Source organism: Pelophylax lessonae (genome assembly GCF_965119305.1).
Source record: "Pelophylax lessonae genome assembly, chromosome: 5".
Classification (NCBI taxonomy): domain Eukaryota; kingdom Metazoa; phylum Chordata; class Amphibia; order Anura; family Ranidae; genus Pelophylax; species Pelophylax lessonae.
The window spans coordinates 184,687,053-184,702,511 of record NC_138772.1 but is presented as its reverse complement, the minus strand read 5'-3'; the positions used below and the strand labels follow the sequence as shown (position 1 = coordinate 184,702,511).

Below are 15,459 nucleotides of genomic sequence, written 5' to 3'. Positions count from 1 at the left end.
CCAGGGACTTGAAAGAATCATTGGGAAAATGTGATATTAAAAAGAGCTGAATCCATGAAATATAATGTTGCAGAGCTTGTACTGAAATGGCATTGTCTGACTGCTCTCATTTCTTATTTTTCAGCTCGATCATTACCCACCAGCCACATACAGCCTTCCTGCTTCTTCCGAGACTCGGTTTAATAGACCAAAGGCTCTTTTCCTTGGAAGAGTGTTGGGTAAGTGAAATTTTCAGCCATGAAATACAGCTAAGACTGAACAATGTCACCTTCTTTATCACCATTCTTTATGGCGGCATTGAAAAGACATTATGGAATAATCATTGAAGGACATATTGCAGAGAAAACAGGACAGGTCTGTCCTGTGTCACCTGTGACTTGATTCAATAAATCACTATGTTCAGAAAGGTCATTGGGATCATGGCTACGGTATATGAGAAAAGCCCTCCTTTTATATACAGTACTAAAGAGAAAAAAAATATAAATAGTGCAGCGCTATATGGTAAAACAAATCATAAAAACATTTAAAAAAAGCAAAAATAATTATGTAGTCTGCCCTGTGATATAATTGTCTGCCACGGTGCCACCTAGTGGTGTGCCGACACACACCAATATAAGCACACTGTCGGAATGCTACGGCAAAAAAATCTCTACCACATAAAAGTGTGCAAAATATAATTTATTATACATTAATATATACAATTCATATAAACGTGTGCCTTATAAGATTGTCATAAACAGCAAATGCAAAATCTCCCACCACAAAAAGTAAACTTTCAAGTGCACATAAAGTCCAAAAATGTCCACTATTAGTCAATATAAATTCCTTTTCCAGTTGTGCAATCTTCTTATAAATCCAAATTTCACATGTGATGTGCCCAATTGCCTTATGACACTCCAAACCACTCATTTAAACTCATTTAATGGCTCATAAATGCAAGGGAGTTACAAGGGTTAACCTCTAGATGGTTTCAAGAATCATCAGAGCTCGAAGATACATAAAAAAACTTCCACAGTGCTCACGGTACAGTTTTTTATTAAAAATACACCCATGCCCAAAAAAATGCTCACATAGATAAAACAATAAGGTATGTGTCATCAAATTTCAATCTACGTAAACATCTATGTAAACATGCAGAAATTGAGTCCACAGTAGTCCAATGCAAGCATCATACTGGGTTCCTGGATTGATCCTCCTGTGGACTAAGTACCTGCATGATTTCAGAAAAACTTTTATTGAATTTTAGAGAACAGGTATAGACAGTGACAGCAGTACACCATACTGTACAGTAGGGATCAACTGATTATCGGCAAAGCCGATATATATCGAGGGTCGATATGCACTTTTACCGATATATCGGAATCGGCCCCGGAGGTGACCGATATTGTTGATATTTTGGGAAAGTGCACGTACCGAAGTGATGCCTGCTAGAGGCATCACCCCAGTACCGGTGTCAATAGCCGACGGTCGGCTGTCTTGTAATGACAACCGATGCAGCTGAGAAGCCGCTCAGCTATCATTACAAGGAGTGGGAGGGGATGTCCCCTCTCCCGCCGCCTTCCGCTGCTCACCCGGATCTCCCGTCCCACCGGGAGACCCGGGCAACCAGCCTGCATGGCCGCCGAAGACCCGATCAAACCCGCATTCGTCTCTGATCGGGTCTCCATGCAAAAACCCGGAAGTGATGTCATGAGTGACATCACTTCCGAGTACTGTCTGGCGCCAGATTTAAAAAAATGAGAGCATTCAAAACAGCCAAACTTGGCGTTTTGAATGCTTTTAAGTGCAGAGGAGGGGTTTGGGGTCTTTTAGACCCCCAGATCCCTCCACCAAAGTACCTGTCAAAAACAAATTTAAAAAATATTAAAATAAAAATGTTTTTTAAATGTACAAAAATATTGGCCAATATCGGCCGATACCAATATGCATTGCCGAAATATTGGTATCGGTATTGGCAACGTAAAACCGATATCGGTCGATCACTACTGTACAGCATGCACTAGATAAATTAATAAAATTACATGTAGTCACCTAAAGTTACTATGTTAAATGGGTATAGAAAGAAGCCGCTCACACTTTTCCAAAAGGGTCTTTAACAGGACATCAGAGACCTCGGATGTAGCCTTGTTAAAGGTGTAACACATAAAATGGAGTTTCACCGATGATGTCAGCAAGTTGTTAATAATTGGGGATACATACTTTATTGTTCTATTTTTGTGAGTATTTTATTGACATAGGTTTAATTTTATTAAAAACTGTACAGTAAGCACTATGGAAGTTTTTTTTATGTAACTTGAGCTCTGGGGGGCGTGACTTGCCAGCTAATGTATCAAGATGCACAGATCGCTCTGTCTGCTTTCCCCTGATTACTTCATCCTGACAGTGTGGAACCATACAAGACATACCTCTTTAGAAAACCTGAGCTCTGGTAAATGTATGAAACCATCTTGAGGATAACCCTTGCTGCTTTATATTGACTAGCTGGAAGGTTGTGATGATATACAGTACATGCAATTACAGACTTCACATAGTTTAGAGGTCTGTTTTTAAAGTGAGCAGCTTGGAGTGTCACGAGGTGATTGGGTACACATAGTGTGAACATTTGGATTCATAAAAAGATTGCACAACTGGAAAATGAACACAGGTTGACTAATAGTGGACATTTTTTGGGAAATTTTGCGCATGAGAGTTTATGACACTGATGGTTTCAGATTTTGTGCTGGGGGATTTTGCACTTGCTTTTCATAATAATCTTATAAGGTATGTTTAAATTTGTATGATTTTTTATATATTAATGAAAATCCAGTTTTAGTTTGCACAGTTATATTAGGTAGAGATTTAATTGTCATAGCATTTTGACACTGTCTGCTTAAATATTTGTGTGTGCGATGGAGGTACACCACTAGGTGGCAGAAGATTATATCAGAGAGCAGACTACTTCTTTATTTTTTTCACATAGTTCATTTCCGTTTTGTTTATTTTTTATGATTTGGTTAGTGATACATTATTTACAGTTTTCTGTATATTCTGCTGAAGCGTGAATAACATTTTCTAGTGTTACTTACCTTTAAGGGTATATTTGCATAGCAATTATTTAAAGTTATTAGGTTTTTAAGTTCTCCTTTATACAATTGGGTTTAAAATATATCAATACTCAAGAACAAAAAATGTATATATTGCAGATTATTAGTCTTTGGATGTGGTGGCTGCATTTGTTTTGTTTTTTCAAGTAAATTTATGTATTATGCAAGTACAGAAAACACTTTCTACAAAACACTTACCTTCTAAGTTGTGGAGATTAAGCGGAGTAGGCGTTTGTGTTTGTGTTTCTAACTCAGAAAAACAGCCTGGAAAAAAAACATAATGGCCACTAGATGGTGGTGACAATAAAAGTGACATTTATTAAAGTGGTAGTAAAGCCGCTTTGTAATTTTTACCTACAGGTAAGCCTATAATAAGACTTACCTGTAGGTAAAAAGAATATCTCCTAAATGTGCACCATTTCTAAGATATTCACCCTGCATGCAGCCGGTGAGGTCACCAGCCCATGCGCTCTGAAGGTCTGGCATACCTTGGCTGACCTTCAGAGCTTTTTACCGGAAGGAGGGCTCACGCATACATGTGGGGGAGTGACGTCATTGTGGCATCGTGAACCCAGAAGAAAGACTGGGGGAAGATGTCAGCCCTCTCAGCAGTGTCAGCGGTGCTTTATTCCAAGGTATGTATTTTATAATGTGTTAGTATGCGATGCATACTAGTACATTATAAAATTGCCTTACAGGTGTTTGGTTTTTTTTTCTTTAACCAGCCGCAGTTTATTATCGTTTTAAAGAAAATACAGCAAATTACTATGTATCAGGCCGGGTTCACATATATGTGAATTGGATACGGGTTTCCCCACATCCAATTCGTATGACATGCGAGTGTGCCTGGGTTTAAATAGAGCTAGTTCACACAGGCCTGTGGCGGCCACGATCCACATTTCAAAAGGGTCCTGTGGGTCTTTGAGTGCGGTTCAGGCGCAAATTCAGAAAAGATTTGGACCTGATTCACACCTGAACTGGTGAACAGGGACACACTGGAGACCCCATGCTGAGACCTGAGGCCGTACATATGTGAACCCAGCCTTATGCCTCGTACACACGCAACGATTATCGGCCGACCAATAGTCCATCTTTTGTCCAGAGTTGCGTTTTGTTGTTTGGAATGTGCCTAGACTGCACACAAATTTTCTCGGCCAACAAAAATCTACTTCAGAAGTGATGTCATGTGCTGGTTTACTTTCCGTGTGTTTTTTCTTCTCTGAGCATGCCCAGTCTTCCTCATCAGATTTTTGTCTGCCGAAATCTGTACTGACTGACGGAAAATCGGCCGTTGTGTTGACGGCCAACAAAAATTTTATAGCCTGCACACCAGATTTTTTTTGGCCGAAAAGACGGAGTCGGTTGTCGGAAGCATCATACTAACAAGCCGAAAATTGGCTGATCAGACGTTGGCCGAAAATTCCCGGCCAATAATCGATGCGTGTGTACGAGGCATTAGTCTACACCCAAATATATTGTAAGATACCTTTACTGTCCTACTCTGACTTTAAAGTAAAATTCTCCATCTAGAAAAGAAAAATCAGAGATGCATCTTTTATGCCCAATCATGTCATTGAAGAAGTTATTGAATTTTGATAATCTCTAATCATCTCATTTGTAATAAGTCTTACTTATACATCATGCCTGATACATTGTAACACATCCGAGAACATGAACATCTCTTCTTGCTAATAAGCACATATTCCTGGTGAAGGGGATAACTTGAGCCTCTCTCGGCTCCATGGACCAATGGCAGCTGCTAAAAGGGCAAATGTTTTTCTGGCCACATTCCTGATGCAGGACACTTGTAAGGCTGTGCAGCAGGGTTGTGTGCAGCCACCCACAAACCAAGAAAACAAAGGAATCGATAACATCTTTGATGTACAGCCTAGGAAAGGACAGACCCTACTGGGAGTAGCAAGGACTTGTAGGAGGTATATACTCCAAAGATTCTGCACCTCGTGCTGCAGAGTGTTTTGGAATTACAATTCCTAGCAGAACCAGGGATTTGCAGGTAAGGAAAAGGCAGAAAATTCTTGGGCAGTTTTTGGGTGGATGCTGTGGCACTCACACAGTACAGCAGGCTGCAAATGGGATGATTTGCTGCAGTGTGGGGGGCACAGAGAAGTCAAGTCTCAGACATTCCTTGGTCTGTGGGAACAATACTGTTAAGCCTTGTGTCACCCTTTGGTCGTGGAGAGGACATCACTGCAGGTAGTATTGTCTCACCCCTGGATGGAGAGTGGAACGAGACAAGTCATCATCGCATATGTGTTGGTAAGAGGCCACTGGCCATACCCTACTGCACTCCATTTAAAGGAACAGCATTCCTCACTTAAGACACCGCTTATGCATCTATACCTAGGTTCAGAATGACTTACATTTGAATACCGGATTTGGGCCCCAACTCACTGCCGATTGGGGAAGGGTTTGCCAGAGACTGTTTGACCATTATCCTCGCATTGCCCTTAGTCAGGACCTCCTATAGAATAGGGACTTGGGGTCAATCCGCTTGATATTTATTGAGTCACATTTTATTTTGTAACTGTTTCTGTATACTTGTTAAAGTGCTTATTACTGCTTCTCCATCTTTTTGCTGTTGATTTATTGTATGTTGGTACAATAAATATTTACCTTTCAGCCTTGGTGTGCTGGAGGGTGTGGCATTGCCAGGAGGTTGTTGACATCCGGAGTCAAGAGACCCAAACATCAGCAGCTCCTTCTGGGGTAATTACTCTACCCCACCAAAAACAAAAAAAAGTTTTGGCTGGACTTATGCCTCGTACACACAATGAGAATATTGGGCGAATTGTTATCAGTTTTTTTTTTTGCATGCTAGTCTTATATTGAAAACAAATAGGTTGCTAGAGTTACAAAAATTCTCATAAGACAGAATACAACTTTCTGCCATTATGTACTGTATTATATTATAATGTATTCTTTTGTTTCCTGAGCATGCATGGTCTTGTTCACTCAGTATTTTACCAATGAATGCTGTACTGATTAAAACGAAAATTGTTCATTCTGTTATTGTACAAGAACATTCTTTCTGCTTGTCCCTTTGGCTAATTTTGCATAAATTGTCGTGATCGGCTCTCGAATAGTGTGTGTAAAAACATTCAGATTATCAAACCATTGCTCTTAAAGGTGTATTTTTCATCCAATCTTCTCATCGTGTGTACTAGGCATTAGCCTTTAGTGTGCATTTACATCTGCGAATACACCTGCATTGCAATTAGATGAGACCCCCAGTGGGGGTTTCTGCAATGGGGGAGAGAGCCTCATTGAAAGCAATGGGAGGCTGCAGGCTCCTGCAGTTAATTGCGGTTACTTGCATGTAATCTATCATGAAGAGATCACATGCAAGTGAATGGTTCTGGACACAGGCAGTGTGTGTCCAGGGCCAAACACTCGCATGTGATTACTGCATGAGCGATTTACATGTGAGTGGTTACAACAAGCTGCAGGAACTGGTAGCCTCCCATTGCTTTCAATGGGGCTGCTTCCTGTAGCTTAACACAGAAACCTCTTTTGGGGGTTCTCGTGTTCTAATCACAGTGCATGTGATCTTGCAGGTGTGCATCCTTAATGAGGACTGTGCTTTCAACATCTGGTTACAGCCTGCATTTGTAGTTTGTTTGGAAGAAATATGTGATTGTAATTAGAGATGAGCTTGGGTGTGTTCGAGTTCATACGTGCCCGATCCCGCCAGGAAGCCGACCCTGCACTATACTAATCACAGGCATTGAGACATTTCCAGATATGTGCAGCTGCGGATCAGGAAATGCCTCACTGCCTGTGATTAGCAGAGTGCATGGTCGGCTTCCTGGCGGGATCGGGCACGTACAAACCCGAACACGCCCGAGCTTATCTCTGATTAAAATATTAGCTTTTCAGATTCAATGAGTATTGCATGGGGAAAGTGGGTGATATGCAACTTAGTGCCAACCCTGGGCTCAGCTTCACCCCTACTTTCCCAGAAGCCCCCCATACTGTAAGTTTTTCAAATTACCTTTTTCAAATGTCTTTAGACCAGTTGTCTGAGAGTTGGGCTTATAGAGGCTGCCAATAATGATCTAAAAAAAAAAAAAGTTGCCTGGCAGTTATGCAGACCCACTGACTTAAATACTTCAGTTACTCACCCAGACAAAAATGTGCCTATCAGGAAAGTCAGGGTAAAGTCCGAAGTCCTCATCCACATGCTTGTTCTTAGTGGACAGCCAGGAAACTAACTTTAGCAGAATTAATGTTCAGCAATGGCAACATGTGGCACACAGTTACTCTCAAAAAGCGCTTGGAGCTATAATCATTGAGTCCACTGGACAGGGCCACTGATAGGGGGGGACCACCAGCCCTCTTGTAGGGGGCCCGAGCACACAGGGGGGCCCACACAGAGAGGGAGATTAGTGATGGACAACAAATACAGAAATATTCCTCCAGCACCTGAATCTGATCTGTCCCCCTCCCTGCTATCAGCTTTTATCTCTTGAGAAAGAGACAGTTCACTAATCCCCCTCCCAGCACTTATCTCTTCTCAGGAGTTTATTTGTAAATTGTAACTTTGTTTCTCTCTCTCACTGTCTCTCTGATCACTGAGCTTCAACTGCCCAGCCTGTATAGTTTTCTCATCTCATCTTCTTTTTTATTTAACATTTATTTTTTCAGATTTAGCAGGAATTATGTGAGTTATGTTATATTTGTGTCTGATAATAGTGATTTTGTTGTAATTTCAGCTAAATATATCTTTAATAATTTCTTGGGGGGGGGGGGCCCTGCCAGGTAATCTGTACGGGGCCCCTGCGATTTCTAACAGCAGCCCTGCCACTGGAGATAGTATAAACTTCAAATAAAATTACATTTATTAGTCATGAATTCCAAGATTGTATGGACCACTAGAGAATGGCATATAACATAGGTACATTACCACAAAAGCCCGCCTGGCTGACCCCGAAATGAAAGCCACATGCTCAGGTCGATGGATGGAGCCAATTGGAGACCAATCCTGCGGCTGGTGTGCAGCACATCAATGGCATATATTGGGGGGGGGGGGGGGAGTTGGGTTAACGGGTGCCCACGGACCGGAGAAGGAGGATGGCCGTTGCTGTGTCACCTGCTGTTATCTGTGGGCCATAGGGTCAGTGGACCAGATGGCAGGGGAGCCGCAGTAACCTGCTGTCCTCACAGTCTGGGAGGAGGGCAGGAGGGAGGGGGAAGTATCCAGCAATGTCGAGAGATGCCAGGCACTGCAGCCTAGAGACGATGTCACTAGCGCAGGTCCCGGCGGGGAGTGGTGAAAAAAAAACACTGACGATCTCTGTAGATACTACAAACCTGGGCCCAGGAAAGAGGTCAATGGCCACCTGTTTATCTCAGGAAAGGATTCCTTTAACTGCTTAGCGACCGCCCCACGCAGATATACTGCGGCAGTACCTGCGGAACGTACCTAGTTCATGATCTGACACTTCCAAGTTTGGGCCCATGCGTGCCGCCTGTGTCCTGCTCCTGCTGTGATAGGATACAACGGGAGCCAATCAGCGATCATTCAGGAGAAAGGCTGAAATGCAGTTTGCCTATGTAAACAAGGCCGACTGCCGTTCTGTGAGAGAGGAATGTGCTGATCCTGTGTTCCTGCTAAGCAGGAACACGGATCTTTACATTCCCTTAGTCAAAGCACATCCTCCACAGTTAGTAATCACTCCCAGGGAACACAGTTAACCCTTTGATCGCCCTTGATGTTAACCCCTTCCCTGCCAGTGCCATTAGTACAGTGACAGTGCATATTTTTTAGCACTGATCACTCTATTGGTGTAACTGGTTCCCAAAAAGTGTCAATTAGGTGTCCAATTTGTCTGCCGCAATATTGCAGTCCCACTATAAGTCGCTGATCGCCACCATTACTAGTAAAAAAAAAATAATAATAATAATAATAAAAATATCCCAAAGTTTGTAGCCACTATAACTTTTGCCCGAAGCAAATAATATAAATGTATTGGGATTTTTTTTATCAAAATATATAGCAGAATACATATTGGTCTAAATTGATGAAATTTGATTTTTTAAATTTTTATTGGGGATGTTTTATTGCAGAAAGTAAACAATATTGTTTTGTTTTTGTTTTTTTCTTCACAATTGTCTGGCTTTTTTTGTATATAGTGGAAAAAAAAAAAAAAAGCGCAAAGGTGTTTAAATACCACCAAAAGAAAACTCTATTTGTGGGGTAAAAAGGACATTAATTTTTTCTGGGTACAGTGTCGCATGCCTGCACAATTGTCAGTTAAAGTAACGCAGTGCCATATCGCAAAAAATGGCCTGGTCATGATGGGGGGTAAACCTTTCCGGAGCTGAAGTGGGTAACACTGTTCATTCTCAGTCCATGTAAGTCAAGCAATTTTGACACACTCCGTTACCATGCAGTGCAGTGCCCTGAGTTACCATATCATATATTCAGCCTGTTGTGGCATGTTGGCAGCCTGTGCAGATGAATAGCTTGTCTTAATGCATTAATGAATAATGCAATGGACTGGCATAGTGTAAATGGGCCCTAACAGTACTGATCAACAACGGATGGGAAATGTATTTCCAGGTATCCCCACACAAATTTTCTCTCCTAAGGTTTAAATTTACATTGTTATTATTTGGGATAACTGGTTGTTTAAAGCTTTAAAAAGTGTAATTTTTTAAGTTAAATGAAGACTTGCAACTACATTTATGCTGTTGGCATCACTATAACCCTGATTGCTTCATTACTGCCTAAAACAAAATGATTACACAGGTCAAAACCAATAGAGGGCAGTATTGTGCTACATTTTGGCTTGTAAGCAAAGTGAAACATGCATTGTGACTTTAGAACAGTGTTTCTCAACCTTTTTTCAGTCAAGGCACCCTTTAAAATTATAGACAAACTCAAGGCACCCTTTGAAATTATGCACAGTCTCGAGGCACCCCATTCTTAATTGTAACAGCATTACATAATGCAGCAACATCCACAGATAGGGCACCCAACGTTAGAAGTGATTTATTCTTCCAACACTTTTGCACATTTGTACTGACTGGTATTCCAAGGTTTCTCTTCTTCCTCAATTTCTCTCCATCACTCCCCCACATCACCCCAGGGCTGAGAGGGACAGAGGAGGGTCAAACAAGGATGCTGTGGAGGAAACATACATCTTTCTTATTAACTGATGACGTCAATGGTTGTTAGGATGCCAGCGTCTAGAAAGTCATAATGGTGCATAATGAAAACTCATTGCTTTGTTGGCTTTGTGTAACTAAAAGGATGGCTTCATCCACCTGCTAGCTTGTGTACAATTTTTGATTAATTTTTTAGGCTTTTTGCCAAGACACCCCTGAAGAAACCTTAAGACACCCTGGTAGAAAAAGGCTGCTTTAGTGGAATTTGACATTCGAATTCCTTAGTCTGTTTAACATGGTATGGTCAGTCTAGCTATCTGGGCCCAATCAAATCCAAAATGTCAAAAAGACATAGAAAAGTATAGATAAAATGATGGGGAGTGAGGACATGAAAGAGAAGCAGAAGCCACGAGAGGTTGTGGCATGGTACAGTAAATACTGTGTTAACATGACACTATACAAAGCTGTAGTTATTACTAAATGGGAAAGAATCCAGGTTTATTTTTTACACAGGATATGGTTATAGCTGAAAGAATGTAGTGAAAACAGTATGTGAAATTATTGTTTGAAAGGGATGATGATATTGTCTAAATGACTTTGTGTATAGCAAAGCAGTATTGTTTATAGACATGTACGTATATGCATGTAGGTCACTACCTTTTTTCTTTTTATTGCTGTTGTAGCACCCTCCTAGGTAGGTGCTAGTTAGAGAGTATAGTTTGGCTCTGTCTGCCTATCAGAGGAGCAGCAGGCAAAATCTATATTGCTCTTTGCTTAACAGGGAGTAAGATCTATGAGTTAGGTCTGCTCATGGTGCTCAGTGTGTGATTCATCTGGTCTGGGGAGTGTCCCCACTGGTCCAATAGGGAGGCATGTTGAACCGTGGAGGAAACCTGACCAATGGGCACATAGGCTTTGATACAGCCCCAGTGATTGGCACAGACTGTTGTCTCGGTGCATTGTGGGGTGTGGTATAAAAGCCAGGAGCACATGTGCTTGGGGTCTTTGGCTGGTGAGCAGAGTCCAGGAAGGAGGGTGGCGACTGCCTCCTTTTCTGCAGTGGTTGGTGTATGGTCACAGGCAGTCGGCCTGGTGAGCCTTAAGGAAGGAGCTTAACCCTGAGATCCGGGAGAGCTGACTAGAGGGGTTGAGACACTGGAGAACCTGGAAAAACAGTATCTTGAGTACAGGGGATTGTGTCTAAGGGCCTGACTAGGAAGGGGGCCACCCCGGAGTAGAGTAGTCAGAAGACGGTTGTGAGCCAGTGGAGTGAAAGGGGGTGCTAGGCGAGTACCCTGAAGATAGTGTGCAACCAAGTCTTTTGTTCAGAGACGGTCAGTATCTACAATTCATCTAGTGGCAAGGTGAAATTTGCAGCCTGGCTGCATCTTCAGATAGAAGTCCTCAGGATTGTGAATAGTTCAAGTTCCGGAGTATGCCACTCTTCCCTTCTCCCGTCCCTATTTATAATAAAACAACAAAAAAAACAAAACCCCTAGACTATTCATTGACTGAACTGGAAAGTAAAGTATTAAGTTTCTGCATGCAGTTGCTAATAACCCAGGGGGATCCGAAAGGTGACTAAATCAGCAGGCCTCAAGGGGGCAGTGCTACATTGTCTATACGTTTATTTTTTTTTTTAATTTGTAAAATCAAAAATGGTCCGGGCCATTTGTCCACTTTCCCTTACCACTAGCCTACAAATTGCACCAGTGAGTTTTTCATGGTCAGAAAAACTTGTACCTCCTTGGCATCCATATAGTAGACAGCAATTTACACATCAGCAGGGGCTTGGGTATAACATTCATTTACAAGCTTGCCACATTAAAGTGGCTTGTACTATGAAATAATAGCTTATTATTATTGTCTGCTAAAAGCAGACAAGACTGGTCATGAATCAGAATCAGTAATCTGAATAATTTAATTGGACATGTAAAGTGTATCTAAAAACAAGAATAAAATTTAACACATATGAGCTTACAAATTCTTAAAAGTTTTGCAATCATTTTTTAATTTGTATGTTTTATATTTTCTTTCTCTGATTTTCACCTGGTAATCCAGCCAGTGGCATACTTCCTCTCCTGTCCAGACAGCACCCACTCACTGTACTGTATCTAAGGAGGAGCAGAATTGTTCCCCTTGGCTTCTCATTCCCGATTTGGCCTAGAGAACACCTACCCTTTTCTCATAGGAAGGAGGAGCTCTGCAGTCTACAGGTGAACTCAGTAAAGTGAATTACACTGCTGTAAATTTCAGTGACGCAAGGGCAGAGTGCACAGAAAGTTTTTTACACTTATCGAACTGATAAAACAAAATGCTTTTAATGGTATATTTAATAGACCAAAAGAGAAAATAGGAGAAGTTTGTTGCTAGAATTTGCATGCACTTTTATCCCGGGTTCATACTGCCCCCGACTTCAAAGTCGCTCGACTTTCACACGACTTTGAAGTTGGACCCCACCGTGACTTTAGCACGACTTGCATGAGCTTCTTGTAAAAGTCTGTACAAAGTTGGACCAAAAGTGGTGCAGGAATCTTTTTCTAAGACGAAAAGACTCAAGTCGCACCAATTAGAGCGTTTCCATTGCACAGAATGGGGTCCGACTGGGGTACAACTTCTGATGCAACAAGTGCTCCAAAGTCGGAGTAATTGTCACAACAGTGTGAACCGGGTCCTAATAACATCTTACATACTCTCTCTTTATAAATCAGGTATACTGTGGCACTTACATTCCAAGCATGTCTTCATCTCATACAACCATTTTATGGCTCATACTGTACTCCAATTAACAAGGAAAAATGTCCTCATACAGCATTTTGCAATGTATATAATTCCTACCTAGTAAATGTCACTGCAATGCACTGCAATGTGGAACACTACAGAAATAAAATCAGGCTTATGGCCAAATCGAGTAATTCAACATCCCTAGCAATTAGCAAAAGCAAACTGTAACTGTGCGGCAGCATCAGCTGCCAACCTATTTTTACAAAAGAATAAAAGGAGACCTTCCTGGGCTTAGAGCAGCGACTAGATACAAGGGCCTAAAATGTGGCCCGTGAAATCCCCAGAGATGCCACACAATATTCTGAATTTTAGATGTTTCCGAAGATTTTGCTAATATACCTCTGGAGATGCTGAGAGACATGCTACAGGTGTCCTTGATGGCTGACAATGTGCTTCAGGAGAATGTTAGAGACTGGGAACATGTTAAAAAAGACTGCTAGAGATCACTGCAATTACAGTTGGCTTACAGGAACCTTGTTGCTACCAGAGAACTAGAAAGATTGCTTATATTTGGCTTTGCTGTCAGCAATGAAATCTAACATCCTGCTGTTGCATTATTACTGGTAGTCACCTAACAGCTTGAGTGTTGAAGCACAAGCACTTTTTCTTCACATCTTTAAGGACTTTTTTCTAATTTTTTATTTTGTACTCTCTTCAATCATGTGTGTTTTTTTTTTTTTATTGCACAAGTGATTCATACATTAGGCACTACACGTTTAGTATTTGGCACTATACGGTTATATTTGCTTTGTATGGAACAGAAATGTTATAAGATCATTGAAATGAGCACATATACTATGTAGTTTGGCACATATTGAGGATTATAGCAAGCGTTGTTTAGAATTAAGTGATTGTAAACGATCACTTTGTAAAACAACCCATTCCCTTTAAATAGAAAATGTATCAGCCTGTACCCAAATGCCAGGGTATTAGGTGTAATCCTGGACTCTGAACTCTCCTCTCATCAAATCACTGTCCAAATCTTGCCGCCTCAAACTCCACAACATCTCCAAAATATGCCCCTTCTTAACCGGTTGCCGACCGCCGCACGACTAGATACTGCGGCGGTCAGCCCCGGCCAGGCAGAGTGACGTATGGATACGTCACTCGCCTGTCACTGACTTGAGAGCCAATTGCGGGCCGGCGCGCGCCCGCCGAGGTGCGCGCCAGCCGCGGCTCGTTCACAGACAAGTCAGTGCATGTGACCGGTGGACTCGATGTCCGCCGGTCACACTACGATCGCTCCGGTGAAGGGAGAAAGGCGGAGCGGCTTATGTAAACAAGCCGCCCGTCATTCTCCCTGATGTAAAAATGAAGATCAGACGGTTCTACTATGTAGGACCGTTGATCTTTGTTTTTACACCAATAGCCATGTCCCTATACAGTTAGAATCACGCCCCTAGGACACACTTAACCCCTCCCTCTCCAATAAAGTTAACCCCTTCCCTGCCAGTGTCATTTTTGCAATAACAGTGCATATGTATAGCACTGATTACTGCAGTAATGTCACTGGTAACCCCAAAAGTGTCAAAAATGTCAGTCAAGGGTCTGATCTGTCCGCCGCAATGTCGCAGTACCGCAAAAAAAATCGCAGATCGCCGCCATTACGCGTTAAAAAAAAACACCAAAAATGACAAAAATCTTTCCCTTTGTTAGTAAACGCGATAACTTTTGCGCAAACCAATCAAAATATGCTTTTTGTGATTTTTTTTACCAAACATATGTAGCATAAAACAAATTGGCCGAAAATGTTAAAAAAATTTTGATTTTTACATTTTTTTTGGGGGGAATTTCATATAAAAAAATGTGAAAATATTGTTATTTTTGCAAAATTGACGCTATTTTTTTGTTTATAGCGCATGATCAAAAAATCGCACAGGTGATCAAATACCACCAAAAGAAAGCTCTGTTTGTGGGAAAAAAAGGACGTCAAATTCGTTTAGGTACAACGTCGCACGACCGCGCAATTGTCCGTTAAAGTCACGCAGTAAAAAATCGCAAAAAACCCCCTGGTCTTTTAGCAGCCAAATCCTCTGGAGCTTAAGTGGTTAACTAGTTCACTCCCTGGTTATCTTTTGCCTTGAATAATGCAACTCCCTTACCCTTACATAGGCCATACTCTCTTCAGTCCATGAATGCCGCTGCCAGACTCATTCATTTTGTCAACCAGTGTCTGCTTCACCTCTCTGCATTGGCTTCCACTCACCCAGCGAATAAAATTCATAATACTTACAAAGCCATTCCCAACTCTGAGCTACATCATGAACCTAGTCTCAAAATATCAACCAAGTCGTTCTTTTCATTCCTCCCAAGACCTCCTGCTCACTAGGTCCCTCGTCACCTCCTCCCATGCTCTCCTCCAGAACTTTTCCCAAGCTTCTCCCATCCTCTGGAACTCCATACCCCAATCTGTCCAACTGTGTCATACTCTGTCCACTTTTAAGTGCTCCCTGAAAACCCA

At 41.7% G+C, this 15,459-nt stretch overlaps 1 protein-coding gene across 1 annotated transcript in view; it reads left to right on the top strand.

Annotated features, from left to right (window-relative positions):
• The window catches only part of CNTNAP2 (contactin associated protein 2), a 2,507,009-nt gene that overhangs the window by 2,396,323 nt on the left and 95,227 nt on the right, over positions 1 to 15,459 (top strand). The window contains exon 21 of the mRNA XM_082257542.1: positions 125 to 218. Coding sequence (XP_082113668.1) covers positions 125 to 218 — 94 coding nt within the window. The remainder of the gene's footprint in view (positions 1 to 124; positions 219 to 15,459) is intronic.